This window comes from Aythya marila, assembly GCF_965140915.1.
Source record: "Aythya marila genome assembly, chromosome: 26".
Lineage (NCBI taxonomy): Eukaryota > Metazoa > Chordata > Aves > Anseriformes > Anatidae > Aythya > Aythya marila.
Window position 1 is genome coordinate 4,425,028 of NC_139067.1, and position 15,693 is coordinate 4,440,720.

Genomic DNA, 15,693 nt, shown 5'->3' on the forward strand with positions numbered 1-15,693 from the left:
CCCTCGGCCCGTTTAACGGCCGGTGGGGTTTTTTTTTTGGCTTTGCACACGGCACGCAGGGCCGAGGGGAGGGGGCGGTGCGGAGGAGTGACGCAGCGGAGAGCCAATAGAAAGAGAGGATCGCGATGGGGGAGGCGGGGTTGAGAAGATAGACAGGCGGCGGAGCCAATGGGAGGCGAGAAGAGGCTTTCCCGCCCATTCTCTCTCCCCGCCCCCCGGGTTGTTTGTTTGTGAGGCGAGGGGGGAGGGGGCGGCTGCGGGGCCCTGAGGGGAACCGGGGACGGGAACCGGGCACCGGGGGCGGCCTCGGGAGGGCTCCCGGTTGTGATCCAGGTCCCGAGGCCGTCGTCTGTCCGCCCGCCCGTCCCCCTGAGGGGCCCCAGCGCCGCCCCCTGAGGAGAGGCCGCGGCTCCCAGCCTGGCCTGAGGGGAATTCACCCCCAGGACGCCGAGGGGGCGCCCTTGTGTGGTGTTTTTTTATTTTTTTTCGCAGGAAATTCCCCTAATAAAGGCCGCTGATGCCCTAAAGGGGAGCACGGAGGGGCTGGAGTGGCCCCGGTGCCCCCCCGGTGCGGGTTTCGGTCGGGGCCGGGGGGCTGAGGGCAGCTTTTCGCCCAGGGGCTCGGAGGGGAAGGCCGCAGGTAACGGCTGTGGTCATATAGTGCGGAAAAAGCCCCAAAATCCCTCCCGGGGGCCGCTGCAGGTCTTTGGGGTGGCTGCGATGGTAGGTGGGAAAAAAAACTTCCCTGCTCCGCTGCGAAGCCAAGCTCCGGGCACACACCGAGAGGCGGGGAGGGGAATTTTGGGGAGGAAATTTGGATTTTAGTGAGCAGGGATTGGGACAGAAATCAGGGAAGCTGCGCTGGGAGCACAGCACAAGGCCCTTTTGCAGAGGAGCTCTGCGTTGGGCTGGCCGTGGCTGTGAACTCTACAAAGGGGAAAAAAAAGAAAAATGGAAAGAGATGAAAAAAAAAAATAAAAAAACATGGAAGGAGCTGCGGAGCCAGACCTGCCCTCACAACAGGGGGCGCCCCGGCTGCTGCCTCAGGATGCGTGGCACGGACACTGCCAGGGAGGAGGCGATGGAGGAGAGGTAGGGGAGTGTGGGCTGGGGAGGAAGAGGGGGAGGAGGAGGAGGAGGAGGAGGAGGAGAGGCCCCCTGATGCCTCATTTCCCCACCAACCCCCCCAGCACCAAGCACCGTGCCTATTAATGCACCCACAGCACTTTTGGGGTGTTGGGGGGGGCTCAACAGTGGATCTGCCCCCCCCAACCCCACTGCCTGCACCTGCCCCGCAGGCAACAACTGCTGCCGGCGCCTGCAGCCCCCGCAGCTGTCCCTGGGGCTCACTGCAGCCCCCCTCAGCCCCCTCAGCCTTCCCCCGGCCCCCACCGCAGCAGCTGGCACCCGGGGGGAGCGCCAACCGCTTCGTTTTTACGAGGCAGCAGCACGGATCCGGCTCTGGGGATGGGGTCACGCCAGGTCCCCGAGCCCAGGGGCTGCGTGCGGTGGTGGCGGCGGCGGCGACGGCCACGGCTCGCAGTGCGCAGGCGGCTGCCGCCCGTGTCCTCAGATGAGCCCGCGCCCGCAGGGAGCCGCAGAGCTAAATGCGGCGCGGGCTGCGGCGCCTGCGTCACCGCGTGCGGGCCCGGCGTGGGCTGCAGCGCTGCTTGGGAGGGGGGGGGGGGGGCGAAAACAGGGGGGGGAACACAGCCGTGGGCACCCGCACGTGCCACACGTATGCACCGAGCTTTGCACCAAACCCTTTCTGCCCTCCCCCTCCCTCGACGGGGGCGATTTCTCGCACTTGCGCCCGCCAGCTGCACGCGATGCCCCCCCCGCAGCCCACCCCAGCTGTCCCCACGCCTCAGGGGGGCCCCCCAAGGGGCTGCGCTGTCCCCAGAGCCCAACTGGGGGACGAGGTGGCCCTCGGGGCGCTTCCACCAGCACCAGGGCCCCAACAGCGATTCGGGGGGATCCCACAGCAATCAGAAGCCCCCCACACCGACCCCCAACACCCCCCCCCCCAAAAAAAAAAAAGAAAAAAGAGCGAGACCGGGGCCGGGTGGGTTTTTCATTCACTTTTCCGCATACTTTTTTATTTGTTACAAACATACAATTCTTTAAATATAGACTGTAAAACTCCATTTGCAAAAATCTGCTACGGTAAGGAGTGCTCGCTAGCATGAGGAGTTCGTCACGTCGGGCGTCATCTTTGCTAGTGGTAAATCCAGGACCTGCCTTCGGCAACCGCCGGCCGCTCCCCGGCGCCTCCCGAAGCCGCCCCACCGGCCGCAGAGGAAGGGAATGAGAATCGGCCCCGCTGCCGTGGGAGAGGGGGACGGGGCCCCTCCGGGCGCCGGCAGCCCCCGCGCTGGGCCGCGTAAAGTGCATGGTTTGCTTTTATTTTTTTTTTTCTTTCATTAAAAAAATAAGAGGAATAAAACTTTCTTCTTTTCGTCAAGGTACTTCGGGGTGAACGTTTTGGGCTCTCAGCAGATATTGCGGAAGCCAGGCCCGGCCCTGGTGCCTCTCTCTTTTCTCTCTCTCTTTCAGCCTCCAGCTCTCGCCGAGGCTCTGCCTCGCCCTGCGCCGATGTTTCACCTCCTCAGCTCTGCCCCGGGGACGAGAGCGCTCCCCGTGCAGGACAGACCCGCGGTCGTCCCTTCTGGTGGCCTCGTGCCTCCCGACGCATTTTTGAGGCCGGTAACGCGGCCTCGAGCCTCGCGGCCACCAGCAGCACCGCCAGCTCCCCGAAACCGCGCTGCCCCGGGCGCGGGGGGAGCTCGGCGGGGACCGCGAGCCCGCCGCCCTCTGTCCCCCTCTGTCCCGGCTCTCCGCTCCCGTCCGTCCGAGCGGGTGCCTTCCCGAGCGCCGCTCCCCAGCAGCTGGGAAGCCGGACGGGAGCTTCCAGCAACACAAACCCCGAGCAAACATCCAGCTCCGGGAGGAGGAGGAGGGAGCCTTCCTCCCGCCGCCTCGTCCTCGCGGCACGCCTGGCGCTCCCGTTGGAACCCCGCGTGGGAAACCGCTCCCGGCCCCGCGGCGCGAGCCGAGGCCGCGCTCCTCGGGCGAATATCTGCTGAGAGATTCCTTTGTGCATCTGAAGTACCGTCATCACTCGCTCACGGTTCTTTTTTTTTTTTTCTTTTTTCTTTTTTTTTTTTTTTTCTTTTCTAAAAGAAGTTGGCGAGGCTTTCGCCAACGAGAGGAACCGCCCCTCTCCGGAGAGCTCCGTCCTCGCGAGTCGTCCCGCGGGCCGCTCGGCGTGGGGACGGCGGCCACCGGCCTCGTGCGCCCGGCCGGGAGCACGGCAGGGACGCTCCGTGGTTTTTCCTTTTCTCTCAAGAGGGAGCGGGGAAATTGAAGCAGTTTTGACTGTAGTGGAGCCGCGGGGTTGGGTTTGTTTTGTTTTTTTTGGGGGGTGATCCCCGCGGGGACCCCTCTGCGGCCGCCTCAGGCTCCGGGCGATCGGCCCAGATGTCTCGGGTATTTACACGAAGTTTTTTTTGGGGTGCTATACAAGATTTACATTGCCTTTTGTACAGCAGATGCTCTGATAGAGTTGCGCTCTCAAACCGTCCCTTCTGGGGCAACAGAAATCTGGAAGCTCCAACCATTTGGGATTTCCCCCTTCCGGCATAAAACATTAAAAGAAAACACAAACAACATTTTGCCCGTTTTCTACCGAATCCAAACCGTAAAGGAAAAAAGAAACAACCCCCAGCCTCCTGCGCGCACCCCTACAGGTGCACACATCGCACAGCCACCGGCCGACCCGCCCGCCACGGGGGCGATTTTGGGATCGAGCTCCCGGAGCACGAAGCGACCGCCGAAGCCCACCGCGAGGAGCACCTCCTCACCCGCCCACCTCTCCGAAAATCGCTCTCGCCGGCCGCTGGCAGGGTTATAAAAAATAAAAATAAAAAAAAACTAATTTCTGTTAATCGTTTTGTTTTTCCTTTTTTTTTTTTTTTTTTTTTTTTGCTGCGAGATTTCTTCCCCCGACGCGCTCTGCTCTTCTCACCTGTGTGCTGGAAGGTCAAATGGAGCTGCGGAAGGTTTCTGTACATAGATACATCGCTCGGCCGGCCTGGCGCCGGCGGGAGAAAGGTTTCTGGTTGCCAAAGCGAACGCCGTCTGCGGCAGTGGGTTGGACATTTTTTTTTTTTTTGGCGGACGTGATCTTTGCCTCTTTGCCTCTTCCACGTGTTTTCCTAGGCAGCTATCGACAGCGTAGCCGGGCCCGCGAAGCCCGCGCCGCTACCACAGAGTAGAAAGGTAAGGCTAGTTACTGCAATTTCAGCCAAAAAAAAAAAAAAAAAAAAAAGAAAAAAAAGAATATATATATTTATATATATATATATATAATCCTCTTCAAAAGGAGAGGTACCGCCTGCATCTTTGCAAGAACCGAACTGGCTCACAGCAGCTGAGCAACAGAAAGTCCATCACCACCGAAGCGAGGGGACGAGATGCTGGTCTGCGCGCGGAGCCGGCGTCCTGGGCGGCGAGCGGGGCCGGGGCCGCCTTCGTCCTCCTCCTCCTCCTCCTCGCCGCCGGCCCGCGGCGCTGCGTTCTCCGCGGCAAAGAACTGAACGCGTGTGAACAAAACACATCGGTAAATACAGCAGGACATTACTGGAAACAGCTGCCTTACAGTACAAAATACAGTACAAGTGTACGGATGTGATTCGGACATCGAGAAATACTATTGCTCCCGTTAGGATTTTAGGAAACCGAGTTCTTTGCGACGGAGAAGAATTAAAAAACGGGGGAAAACGGAAGGAAAAGGAAAAAAAAAATAATAAGTTCTCGTTAAAAATCCCTTAAAAAGACCTACGGACAACGGGAGGGCGGCGAGAGGTGGTGGCGGGCGGCCGCGTGGGGCTGTCCCCGTGGCTCGGGGCGGGGGACGGAGCCGGTGCCCCCCCGGCCGGCCGCGTGGGGAGTCGCTGCGGGGCCGTTCCTCGCCTTCCAATAAATACGGAGCGAACAGAGAGCGCGGAGAGGGGGACGCCAGCAGAAGGGTTCGCAACAATAAATTAACAAGGCAGCTCAGAGGGCAGGCATGCACAGTTTCCAAAAAGAGAAAAAAAAAAATTAAAAAAATCATGAGAGGAAAAAATTAAAAAGTCCTAGAGACTCTAGAAGGTGTCACACAATGATACCTGAAACTTTGGAATGAACAGCGGGCTCCCCATTCAGTTCAAAGTTACTAGGATAATGTGGCTAAAAAAATACCTTTCTGGAGGGGCAGGACTGACCCGATCAGCTAAAAAAAAAGACCATTTGAGAGTGAAAATCCATTTAATAACAGAGGTGATCGCTGAAAGGACCCCACTTTTATTCCGGAGCAGCTGGACGAGTTGTTGGCAGGAGCCAGTCTCTGGTGAAAACGGCGAGGTGGTTAAAAAAAAAAAAAAGAGAGAGAGAAAAAAGAGAAAAAAATAAAAATCCAACGCCCCGGCCGCCGGGGTGCGCGGTCCCAGCGCTCGTCGGAGCTCCCACAGGTTGCGTCGCGCTAACGAGCCGGCCGGCGCCGGCCCCGCCGCTCGCACGGCGTGAGGTACTGAGGAAACGCATCGAGTTCGTGTTAAAAATCCGCGGGCGAAGACCAACGGGTTGGGTTTCTGCACCTGAGGTCGCCGGCGTCGCGCGGGCGCGTGCCCGCCGAGGCCTCCGAGTCCCGCGCGCGGCGCCGGGCGCTCCTCCTGGCCGCCGGTCCTCCCGGCCGAGCCAGGGCTTGGAAAAATTCATCCGACGGCGGCGGCCCCGCTCGCGGCCGCCCGGGGAATCCTGCCTGGCCTTCCCGCTGCCAACCCGGCGCTCGCTCGAGCCCACCTTATTTGGAGAGGAGGGGAAGATCTCCAGCGAGCAGCAGCCGATCCGTCGAGCTTGCCTTGTGCTTTGTGCCTGCTTTTTTCTCTAGCCTACCTCTCTTTGCAACCCCCATGTTAAAAAGAAGGGAGGAGGGGGGGAAAAAATAATAATAATCCAAAAAAAAAAAAAAATCAGAACAGGAGAAGTGTTCCTTTATCTTCAGAAACCTGCCAGCTTTGCACTAGCTCAGTTACGGGTTCCAGTTCAGGCGCCTGGAGTTTAGCAGTTCGCATCCCAGAAAACAAAACGATTCCGCAAAGGGGGGAGGAAAAAAAAAAAAAAAAAAAAGAAGAAAAAAATAAGAGACAATGGACGTTGGTCCAGAGACGGCCCCCCCGCATGGCATCTGGCTGCCGAAAGCTCGCCGGCTCCTTCGCTCCCCCCCAGCCGGCGTGCGGCGGCTCCCCGGGGGGCGCCGGGCTGCTGGTTTCGGTGGTGGCGGGGGGCACGACGCCGACACGGGCAGAGGGGGTCGGGGCGGGACGGGAGAGGAGAGAGGATCCGGGCACCCCCGGCCCCAAAAAAGCGCGGAGTCCTCGGGCTGCAGCAGGCGGGGGGGGGGGGATGAAGGGAGGAGGGGGGGGGGCCGGGCGCTTGTCCCCGGGGGGACGCCGGTGGCTCGTCCCGGTGGCGCGGGTCGGGGCGTGCGCGGAGGAGGGAGGGAGGCGGTCGGTGGCTGCGGTCGGGCCGGTTTCTCTCTCCTCTCGCCGGTGGCAGAGCCGGGGGCCAGGGAGGGGGACTCGGAGGCGGGCTCGGGGCCCCCTTCTCCCCGTCGCGGCGAGGAGGGGAAGGGGGGTCCGGGGAGGGCAGGGAGGGAAGAGGAGGGGGGAGGCCGGCGGGCGCTGGCGGCGGGGGGCTCAGTCGTCGTCCACGTCGTCGCCGTCGGAGTCGTCGCCAGCGCCGCTGCCGCTGCCGGGACCGGGGGGCCCGGCGCGGCGGTCGTAGAGCTTGTCCCGCTGGCGCTCCTGGATGTCGCGCATCTCCTCGGCGTAGCGGCAGAAGGCGCCGCCGAACTTGGCCCAGGCCTTGTAGGGGACGGTGATGGCGTTGCGGTAGGACGGCTTCACCTCGCTCACCCGCAGGAAGACGCCGTACTTGTTGCAGCCCACGTCGAAGAAGAAGCGCTTGGAGTCCACGGTGATGGAGGTGCCCTCGGGCAGCTCCCCGTAGAGCCCCCCGCCGCCCGGCCCGCCGCCCCCGGGGCCGCCCAGCTCGTCCTCCTCGCCCCCGTAGTCGTCGATCAGCTTGGCCAGGGCGTCGCGGAACTCGATCAGCCCCTGGGCGGGCAGCGCGATGGTCTGCCCGCTCTGCAGCCCGGGGGGGCCGCCGGGGAAGCCGCCGGGCCCGCCGGGGCCGCGGTTGACGGTCTGGCGGATGCGGAGGAAGCGCCCGCGCTGGTTCTCCTTCAGGTCCAGGTAGTACTTGCGGTTCTCCCGCACCAGGAACTCGCTCTTCAGGGCCCGCCGCGGCCCGGGCCCGCCGCCCTCGTCGCCGCCGGGGCCGGCGGCCTGCGCCAGCTGCTCGGGGCTGGAGGGCCCCAGCTGCGCGTAGTGCTCGATGAAGTCGCCCAGGTAGTCGCGGAACTCGGCGGCCACGGCCATGGACAGCGTCAGGCGGCTCTTGGAGCCCCCGGCGCCCACCTCGGCGATCTTCAGGAAGCGCCCCTTGGCGTTCTGCTTCACGTCCAGGTAGAAGCGCTTGTTCTGGATGTCCAGCCGCTTCGACGCCAGCTCCTGCGTCTCCTGCTCGGGGCCGGCCCCGCCGCCGCCTCCGCCGCCTCCTCCGCCGCCGCCGCCGGCCCCGCTCCCTCCTCCGCCGCCTCCCCGGGGCGCCGCGAAGCCTCCCCCGCCGCCCCCCCCGCCGCTGCCGCTGCCGCTGCCGCCGCGCTCGCTGCCGCTGTCGCCGTCCGCCATCTTGGCCGCCCGCCCCGCGCCCGCCCTTCCTTCCGCGCGCGCCGCCCGCCCCGCTTCCGGCGCGCGGCCCCGCCCCTCTGCGACAGGGGTGACGTCACCGCCGCACTCCGCCGCGCCCCACGTGGGGCCGTTGGGGGGGGAAGAGGGGGGGGGGGAGCGGCTCCGCCCGCCGCGTCCCCGCGCGCCCTCTGCCGCCGAGAGGCCACGCCCCCCAGCGCGAGGCCACGCCCACTGCCCCGCCCCCGGCTCCGCCCTGAGGCCCGCGCGTGACGTCACCGCCCCGCTCGTCCCGCCCGCCTCCCCGCTGTCAATCACGCCCGGCGGCGGCTCCCATTGGAGGACGCGGCGCCGCGCTGCGTCAAAGCAACGTGACGTCATCGGCGGCGCGCGTGACGTCACGGACAGGGAGCGCAGCGTCTGGGGGGGAGCCCAGCAGGGTGGGGGAGGGGGCTGGGAGCCCCTGGGCCTGCACCACCCCCACCCTTGGGGCCCAAACCTGTGGCCAGGGGGAGGCCGGGGGAGGCCCCGCTCCCGGGGTCGGTGGCAGGGGGGGCACCGGGGCCATGGGGACCCCCCCCGGCAGCCCCCGCAGCTCCTCGCTGTCCTTGGCCCCTTCTGGAGGCTGGGAGGGGCGGCACGGCACTGGGGCACAGCGCGGTGACCCCTGTAGAGCATGCAGCAGCCTCACCTCCATCCTCCCTGGGGGGCTGCTGGAGGAAACCCACCCCTGGGAAGCGCCTCTGCCAAGGGCAGGAGCCGCCCTGGTGAAATAACGGCTGCAGGGACGCATTCCTGGGAGTCTGGGGACAGTGACACGGCGCTGTCACCCCCCCACAACCCCAAGTGTCACCTCTCTGGCAACCAGCACCAGAGAGTGCCCTTCCCGCCATCCCCCTCGCAAGGGGAGCACCCAAGGGTGAGCAACACCCCCTCAGTGCCCCCACCCCACCGCCTTGCAGCACCCTCCAGCACCGCACCCATGGGTGCTGCCCCCACCTCCCCAGTACAGAACCGCCAGGGCCAGGTCTCCACACACAACTCGTTTTTATACGAGGGGGGAACACAAACAACACAACGAGCGCCGCAGCGGCACGGCGCGGCTCCGAAAACTCCAGATGGGTGCTGGAGATGGGGGGGGTCCTCAGGGTGCTGAGCCGGGTCCGGTGTGGCCCCCCCTGGGCCGGACCCTCAGTGGGGCAGCTCGTGGGGGATCAGCTTGTAGTGGGCGCCGCAGGAGGGGCAGCGCTGAGCCTCCCCCTTGTGCAGCCAGAACCAGATGACACAGCTGTTGTCCTCTTCACCTGGGGGGGGGAAACAGAAAGCAGCTGGGATGGACGGACAGGGACAGAGGGACGGGGACAAGGGCACGAGGAAAGGGGGAGGGGGCAAGGGGGTGAGGAAGGGGGGGGTGCTTACAGACGCAGCCCACGATGCGCTTGTCGCCGATGGAGGGCACGAGGTTGGGGTCCTCCTTGGTCCCCGCGTAGCGCTTGGGCCGGAACATGCTGTAGGGGTCCTGGGGGGGAGGGACAGAGATGGGGGGAGCACAAAGAGGGGGGAGGGGACAGAAAATGGGGGAGGGGCACAGAGGGTGAGCCCCCAGCCCTTGAGCCCCCCCCAGGCACTCCGCCCCCCTCCCCCGCCCCTCATCACGGTGCCCCCCGCTCTGATCCCTCCCCCCGAGCCCCCCCCACACCGGGCCCGGCCCCCCCGCTCCTTTCCCAGCCCCCCCAAACCGGCCTCTCCCATCCCCCCCTCCCCCCCCCCCCCCGGTCCCGGTCCCGCCCCGCCCCCCACTCACCAGCCCCTTGTTCATGGCCTCCAGCACTTTCCGCTCCAGCCCCGTCGCCTGCTCCTGGTCGCTGGCGAGGCCTCCTGCGGGAGGGGCGGCGCCGTCAGACCGGGAACCCGCGGCCTCCCCCCCGCACCCCCCCCGGTTCCCGTTCCCGCTCCCCGTTCCCGGTGCCCGTTCCCTGCCCGGTTCCCTCCCCGTCCCCGCTCACCGGGCGTGGCGAGGTGCCGGACGGGCGCGGCGCGGGCGGTGGCGGCGGGCAGGAGGCGCAGGGCCGCGCTCACCCGCAGTAACCTTGAGGCCATGGCGGCGGCGACAGCGGCGGCACCCGGCACTTCCGGAGGCGGCGGCGGAAGCGGAAGTGGCGGCGCGGCGGAAGTGGCCGCAGGGCGCGAGTTGCCCGGGGCAACGAGCCCCGCCCTCAGTGTCCGGACACGCCCTTGAGATCGAGGCCTCGCCCCCTAACAACTGGTCACGCCCCCTAGCAACTGGCCACGCCCTCCGTGTGAGGCCACGCCCCTAGCAACGGGGCCTGGCCTTAGCAACGGGCCCTGTGCGGGTGAGGGCGGCCATGGGGCTGCTTGAGGCCAGGCCCCATGGCGGTGGGGACGCGTCCCCAGGGCCATGGGGACATCGTGGCTGGCCCGCAACCATAGGGACAGGTCCCCATAACCCCAGTGACGTGGTGGCATGGTCCTGGTGCTGGACAGATGGACAGACACAGCCAAAGTCCCCACAAACACACCGTGCCTGTTTCCCCATGTCTCAGTTTCCCCATGTCTCAGTTTCCCCATAACTCAGTTTCCCCCCATAACTCAGTGCCCCCCCCAGCACAGCCCAGGCCCAGTGCCAGCGGCCGCTCCCTGCGCTGCTTACTCATCCCCATCGCTCCCCCATCAGGGCTCGTTAGCCCTCGCCGCGCTAATTGCGTGTTGGCAACTTGGTGCTTGCCAAGTTGGCTCCCCCTTCATCCTTGGGGGTCCCATGGGGGCACGAAGCCCTGGCCCCGCAGCGGGGGCGGCCATGCTCTGCTGAGCACGGGCTGCGCTCATCGCACCCGCGGGAGCGGCGGTAATGGCTCGCCCTCGTTAATATTGCAGGCGGGGATCGATGCCTGCTGGCAGCCACCGGGCTGTGAGGGGGGGCTGTTAATTACCCTGCTGGGGGGTAATTACTGCCCGCCTCCGTCTGCTGGGGGGGTAAAGGAACCTTTTTTTTGGTGTGTTTTTAATGGGGGGGGGGGATGTCAAGGCAAAGGGGACACCCATGGGTGATGTGTGGGGGGAGACAGGAAGCACCCATTTTGCCCCCCAGCTGTGTTTCGAAGGAAGAAAGGAGAAAGTATTGGAAAAATGAGAAAATGCAGAAAAAAAAAAAAAAAAAAAAAAAAAAAGAGGAAATATTGGGAAAGAATAAAAATAGAGAAAATATGGGGAAAAAATAAAGAGAAAATATGGGGGAAAAGGTGGAAAGATAGACAAAACGAGGAGCTATTGGGGAAAAAAAAGGAGAAATTGCTGGCAAAAAGGAGAAAACGTTGGAAACAGGGAGAAAACATGGGAAATAATGAGAAAGTGTTGGAAGGAAGAGAAAGCATTGGGAAAAAGGGGAAGTTATTGGAAAAAGAACGAGGAAAAAAGGAGAAAGTAATGGATAAAAGGAGAAGCTATTGGGAAAAAAGGAGAAGCTATTGGGAAAAAAATGAGAAACTATTGAGAGAATGATAAAATATTGGAAAATAATGAGAAATTACAGGAAAAAATAGGAATTACTGGAAAAAAAAGAGAAACTATTGGAAAAAAATGAGAAAGTATTGGGAAAAAAGAGAAGCTATTGGAAAAAAAAGGGGGAAGTATTGGGAAAAAGGGGAAACTATTAGAGAAAAAGAGAAATTATTGGGAAAAAAAGGAGAAAGTATAGGAAAAAAAGGAGATAGTATTGGGGAAAAGGGAGAAAGTATTGGAAAAAGCGAGAGACTGTTGGAAAAAAGGGCGAGCACCGTGTCCGAAGGCGTGGGTGCGTGCCAAGGGAGGAGGGCAGGGCCGGGGGGGCGGAGGGCAGGGGACGGCCCCGCCGCAGCACCCGAAGGCGCCGCCGCTGCCGCCGCCACCCCGGGGTGCCCCCGGCCCAGCATGGCCATGCAGGGCATGGAGCTGTGCGCCGTGGCCGTGGTCATCCTCCTCTTCATCGCCGTCCTCAAGCAGTTCGGCATCCTGGAGCCCATCTCCGCCGAAGGTAACCCCCGGCCCCCTCCCCAGGCTGGGGTTGGACGTGGTTTGGTTTTGGGGTGCCCACGGTGGGGACGTGACCCCGGGGATGCTCCTCGTGGAGGGGCTGCTGGTGGTGTGGGTGCCTCTCCGGGAACCTCCGTGGTGAACCCCGAAGGTTTTGGGGTGTCCTTCACCACCACGTCAGAGCCCCGTTGAGCATGCTGCGGCCCTGGTCTCCCCTTGAGCACCCCAAAATGGGCTGCTGGGGGGCTCTGAGCACACACCGCCCCGCAAAACCCTCCCAAATGGGGTGCTGGGGAGCTCTGAGCCCGTACTAACCTATAGCCCATGAGGCTGGGTGCTGGGGAAGCCCCCTCAGATTCCCAAGCCTGCCCAAGATGGGGTGCTGGGGACCTCCCAAGCCCACCTTGACCCCTGAAACCCCCCAAGATGGCAGATTGGGGACCATCAAATCTGCAGGGTCCCCTAAAATCCCCCTGAGATGGGGTGCTGAGGATCCCCAATCCCGCACTGACCCCTCGAACCTCTCTAAAATGTCTCTCTGAGGACTCCCAAGTCCGATCCCACCCCAGCCAGGAGGACAGGGGGCTCCACACCGCCCCTCTACACCCCAACCCCAGCCCGGCAGCCCAGTAAACCCCAGTGCAGCCCATTTGGGGTCCCCAGGGTGTCCCCCCCCAGTCTGGGGACACGCGGCATGACCGGGGCTCTCCCCAACCCCATCCCACCTTCCCCATCCCGAAGTTCCTGCTGACTCCACTCAGCATCGAACGGCTCTGCGGGGGCTTCCCGGGCTGGAAACATTAACGAGGCATCATTTATTAATTACCTTCCGGCAGCACGGACGGCGCAGAGAGCCGGGGAGGGGGGAGAGGGACGTGAGAGGCGGACGCGGTGCGGGTGGGAGCCTGGGCAGGGGATGCTCCGGGATGGTTTGGGATGCTCCGGGGTGGTTTGGGATGGTTTGGGATGCCCCGGGGTGGTTTGGGATGTTCTGGGATCCTCTGGGATGCTCCGAGATGGTCTGGGACACGTGGGGATGCTCTGAGAAGCTCCAAGATGCTTTGGGATGCCTGGGGAGGCTGCAGGATGCTCGGAGATGCTCCGGGATGCTCTGGGATGCCCAGGGATGCTCCAGGATGCTTTGGGGTGCTCCGGGATCACGCTGCCGGAGCAGGCACAGTCCAGCAGCTCCTGGGAAGCCCTCCAAGCGCTGACGGAGCCGTTTCCTCACCCGGGCGGTGAAACCTGGAGCTAGCAGCCGATGGAGCCGCCCTGGGTGAGTTCCTCATCGCAACGGGGAGAGCTGCCGGGTTTTGCCAGGTTTGGGGGATTCCAGGTTTGTTCCCGAGCACAGCCAGGTCCAGGCAGGTAAGGTGCGGGGTGCCGCGATGCTCTCGCCATCACATCCCCTCCCTGGGGACCACAGGGGTCCTGGCGCTCACCCCCAAAGCTGGGGGGGCCCCGCTCAGCCCCGCACGTCCCCGCAGACAGCAGCGACGGCGACCTGGAGCTCTCGGCCGTGCGGCACCAACCCGAGGGGCTGGAGCAGCTGCAGGCGCAGACCAAGTTCACCAAAAAGGAGCTGCAGTCCCTCTACCGCGGCTTCAAGAGCGTGAGTGCCCAGGGAAGGGTCTCAGGGAGCGGCCGCAGCCCCGTGGGGCTCACCTGGTGCCCCTTCTGCCCCCCCAGGAGTGCCCCAGTGGCCGGGTGGACGAGGAGACCTTCACGCTCATCTACGCGCAATTCTTCCCGCAGGGCGGTGAGTGGGTGCACCCCGGGGTGGCGTCACCCCCTCAAAAAAAAAACAACGGGGTGCTCCCACACCCCCACTTCCCCTGTCTCCCCTCCGCAGATGCCAGCGCCTACGCTCACTTCTTGTTCACCGCCTTCGACGCCGACGGCAGCGGGGCGCTCTGCTTCGAGGTGAGCAGTGGGGGGACACCAGTGCCGCAGGGGGACGCCGGTGCCACCACCCTTGGCGGTGCTGAGGATGCTGGGCTCGATGCGAGCGTGCCCAGCAGCGTGATTCATCAGATAGGAGTCCCGGGGAGGGCCGTGTGAGGAGGGATGCTCGGGCAGGGGCTCGGCGAGGCTTTGCACGGTCGGGATCAGCCGGTCCAAACGGTGGTGCCCCCCGAAAATCTGCAGCCCCGTTGCCAGCAGGTGCCGGGGGGCTGCGGGGAGCCTGCGGCAGCGGCTGGTGCATCCCAGGCAATTAAAAATAGATAGGAGCCAGAATAGCAGCGGGATCGATAGGAGAAGTCCCCGCGGTCGATGGCCGCGCTGCGGAGCCTTTTGTGGGGTCTGGAAGGGGGTCACTGCGGGTGGGACGTGTCCCGGTGTGGGGACCGCTCACGGCCACTGTCCCTCGGGCAGGATTTCGTCGGTGGCCTCTCCGTTTTGCTGCGGGGGACGGTGCAGGAGAAGCTGAACTGGGCTTTCAACCTCTACGACATTAATAAGGACGGCTTCATCACCAAGGAGGTGCCCCGGGGGACGAGGAGGGGGCGGCGGGGGTGGTGGCACCCATCCAGAGAGGGACAAAACTGAGGGAGACGGGGCTGGGGATGGAGGTGGCCTCCTTGGGAAGGAGCATGGGGGGGGATTGGGGAGGTTTTTGTCACCCCGGCCCCGCTCTGTGCCCTCCCCAGGAGATGCTGGAGATAATGAAGTCCATCTACGACATGATGGGGCGCTGCACCCTGCCCGCCCTGAGGGACAGCGCGCCCGCCGAGCACGTGGAGCTCTTCTTCCAGGTGAGCCTGGCCTCTCCCCCGGCACGCTGCCGACAGGGACGGGGACGGCCCCCGCTGAGCTCTTCCCTTACAGAAGATGGACAGGAACGGGGACGGCGTGGTGACCTTCGAGGAGTTCCTGGAGACGTGCCAGCAGGTGGGGCACCTGGGGGGGCTTCAGTGCCACCTCCTCCTCCTCACCCCCTGGCCTCGTCCCCTCCAAAGGAACGTCCCTATGGGTTTGGGGGGAGAGGAGGCTGCACCCTTTAGGTCTCTGGGGGGGGGGACACAAAAGCGCAGGTCCCAGCAGGGGGCCTGGGGGCTGTGACCTGTCCCTCTCGCCCCTTGCAGGATGAGGACATCATGAGCTCCATGCAGATCTTCGAGAACACCATCTAGAGCCGCTGCCGCGGGGCGCAGGGGAGGATCGGTTTTGACCCCTTCAAGACACAACACGAGGCTCCTAACGCTCAAGGTGCAAGAAACACTCAAAATAAGCAGGAAACGTTAAAAGTGAGAACGGTGCTGGCTTGTACACCTGAGCAGCCAGAGCCGCCCCCGCCAGCCACTTTTGGGGCAGAACTCCCCAAAGCAGGGTCTCCCTGCCCCAGGGGATGGCCAGGGGTGCAGAAGACCTTGTCACAGCACCGGAACTGACACCTCGAGGATTTACAGAAAAAAAATAAAAGTGACTTTGGGGAGGGGGCGGTGGGGAGGGCCCCGGGGAGGGGATGGGGGCGAAAACCCCAAAATGTCCTGGTGAGGGCGGGAACCCTCTGCAAATCCATGTGGGCTGATTGTTTCTTTTTGTTTGTTCGTTTTCTTTAAATAAACCAACGGGGGACCACTGAGGGACCCAGCACCCAGCCGCACGCCTCCACCACCACCAGGGGTGGCTCTCACACGGAGGCGAAGCCATTTTCTGGCTTTTTTCCCCAAAAAGATGGGGCTGGCAAGTGGGCACCTACACCGAAGCGGGGCTGTCTGGGAAGGGCGACAGGGGGGTCTCTGGGTGGGTGGGAAACGGACACTTTATTGGTGATGGTGGAAGAGGAAGAAAAGAAGGAGGAGGAGGAAGAAGGCCAAGCCCTCCATGGAGCCTGGCTCCATTATGGAGCCCGGCCCCAGCATTGAGC

The 15,693-nt window shown here is 63.6% G+C and overlaps 3 protein-coding genes across 5 annotated transcripts; 1 reads left to right on the top strand and 2 right to left on the bottom strand.

The window, feature by feature from the left end:
- Positions 1–1,667: 1,667 nt before the first annotated feature.
- On the bottom strand, positions 1,668–7,796 carry PURB (purine rich element binding protein B; the record flags this gene model as incomplete). 3 transcript variants are annotated; one of them, XM_082779448.1, is made up of 2 exons in its annotated part: positions 1,668–3,633; positions 4,028–7,796. In XM_082779448.1, the coding sequence occupies one exon, from the start codon at positions 7,794–7,796 to the stop codon at positions 6,741–6,743; it is 1,056 nt and encodes a 351-aa protein (XP_082635574.1). In that variant the 3' UTR covers positions 1,668–3,633; positions 4,028–6,740. The 3 variants fall into 3 exon arrangements, with proteins under 3 accessions (XP_082635574.1, XP_082635572.1, XP_082635573.1); XM_082779446.1 differs by having other exon boundaries at positions 1,669–3,898; XM_082779447.1 differs by having other exon boundaries at positions 1,669–3,933.
- A 1,027-nt stretch (positions 7,797–8,823) lies between these two features.
- Positions 8,824–9,958, bottom strand: COX5B (cytochrome c oxidase subunit 5B). The gene is made up of 4 exons (XM_082779682.1): positions 9,800–9,958; positions 9,598–9,671; positions 9,213–9,312; positions 8,824–9,097 (listed from the first exon to the last, which is right to left on the bottom strand). The coding sequence occupies exons 1-4, from the start codon at positions 9,891–9,893 to the stop codon at positions 8,985–8,987; spliced, it is 381 nt and encodes a 126-aa protein (XP_082635808.1). The 5' UTR covers positions 9,894–9,958; the 3' UTR covers positions 8,824–8,984.
- Positions 9,959–10,864: 906 nt separating this feature from the next.
- LOC309887561 (calsenilin-like) lies at positions 10,865–14,956 on the top strand (the record flags this gene model as incomplete). Its single annotated transcript, XM_082779358.1, has 8 exons — positions 10,865–11,823; positions 13,310–13,434; positions 13,512–13,581; positions 13,675–13,745; positions 14,199–14,306; positions 14,474–14,578; positions 14,652–14,714; positions 14,909–14,956. The coding sequence occupies exons 1-8, from the start codon at positions 11,391–11,393 to the stop codon at positions 14,954–14,956; spliced, it is 1,023 nt and encodes a 340-aa protein (XP_082635484.1). The 5' UTR covers positions 10,865–11,390.
- Between the last annotated feature and the right edge of the window lie 737 nt (positions 14,957–15,693).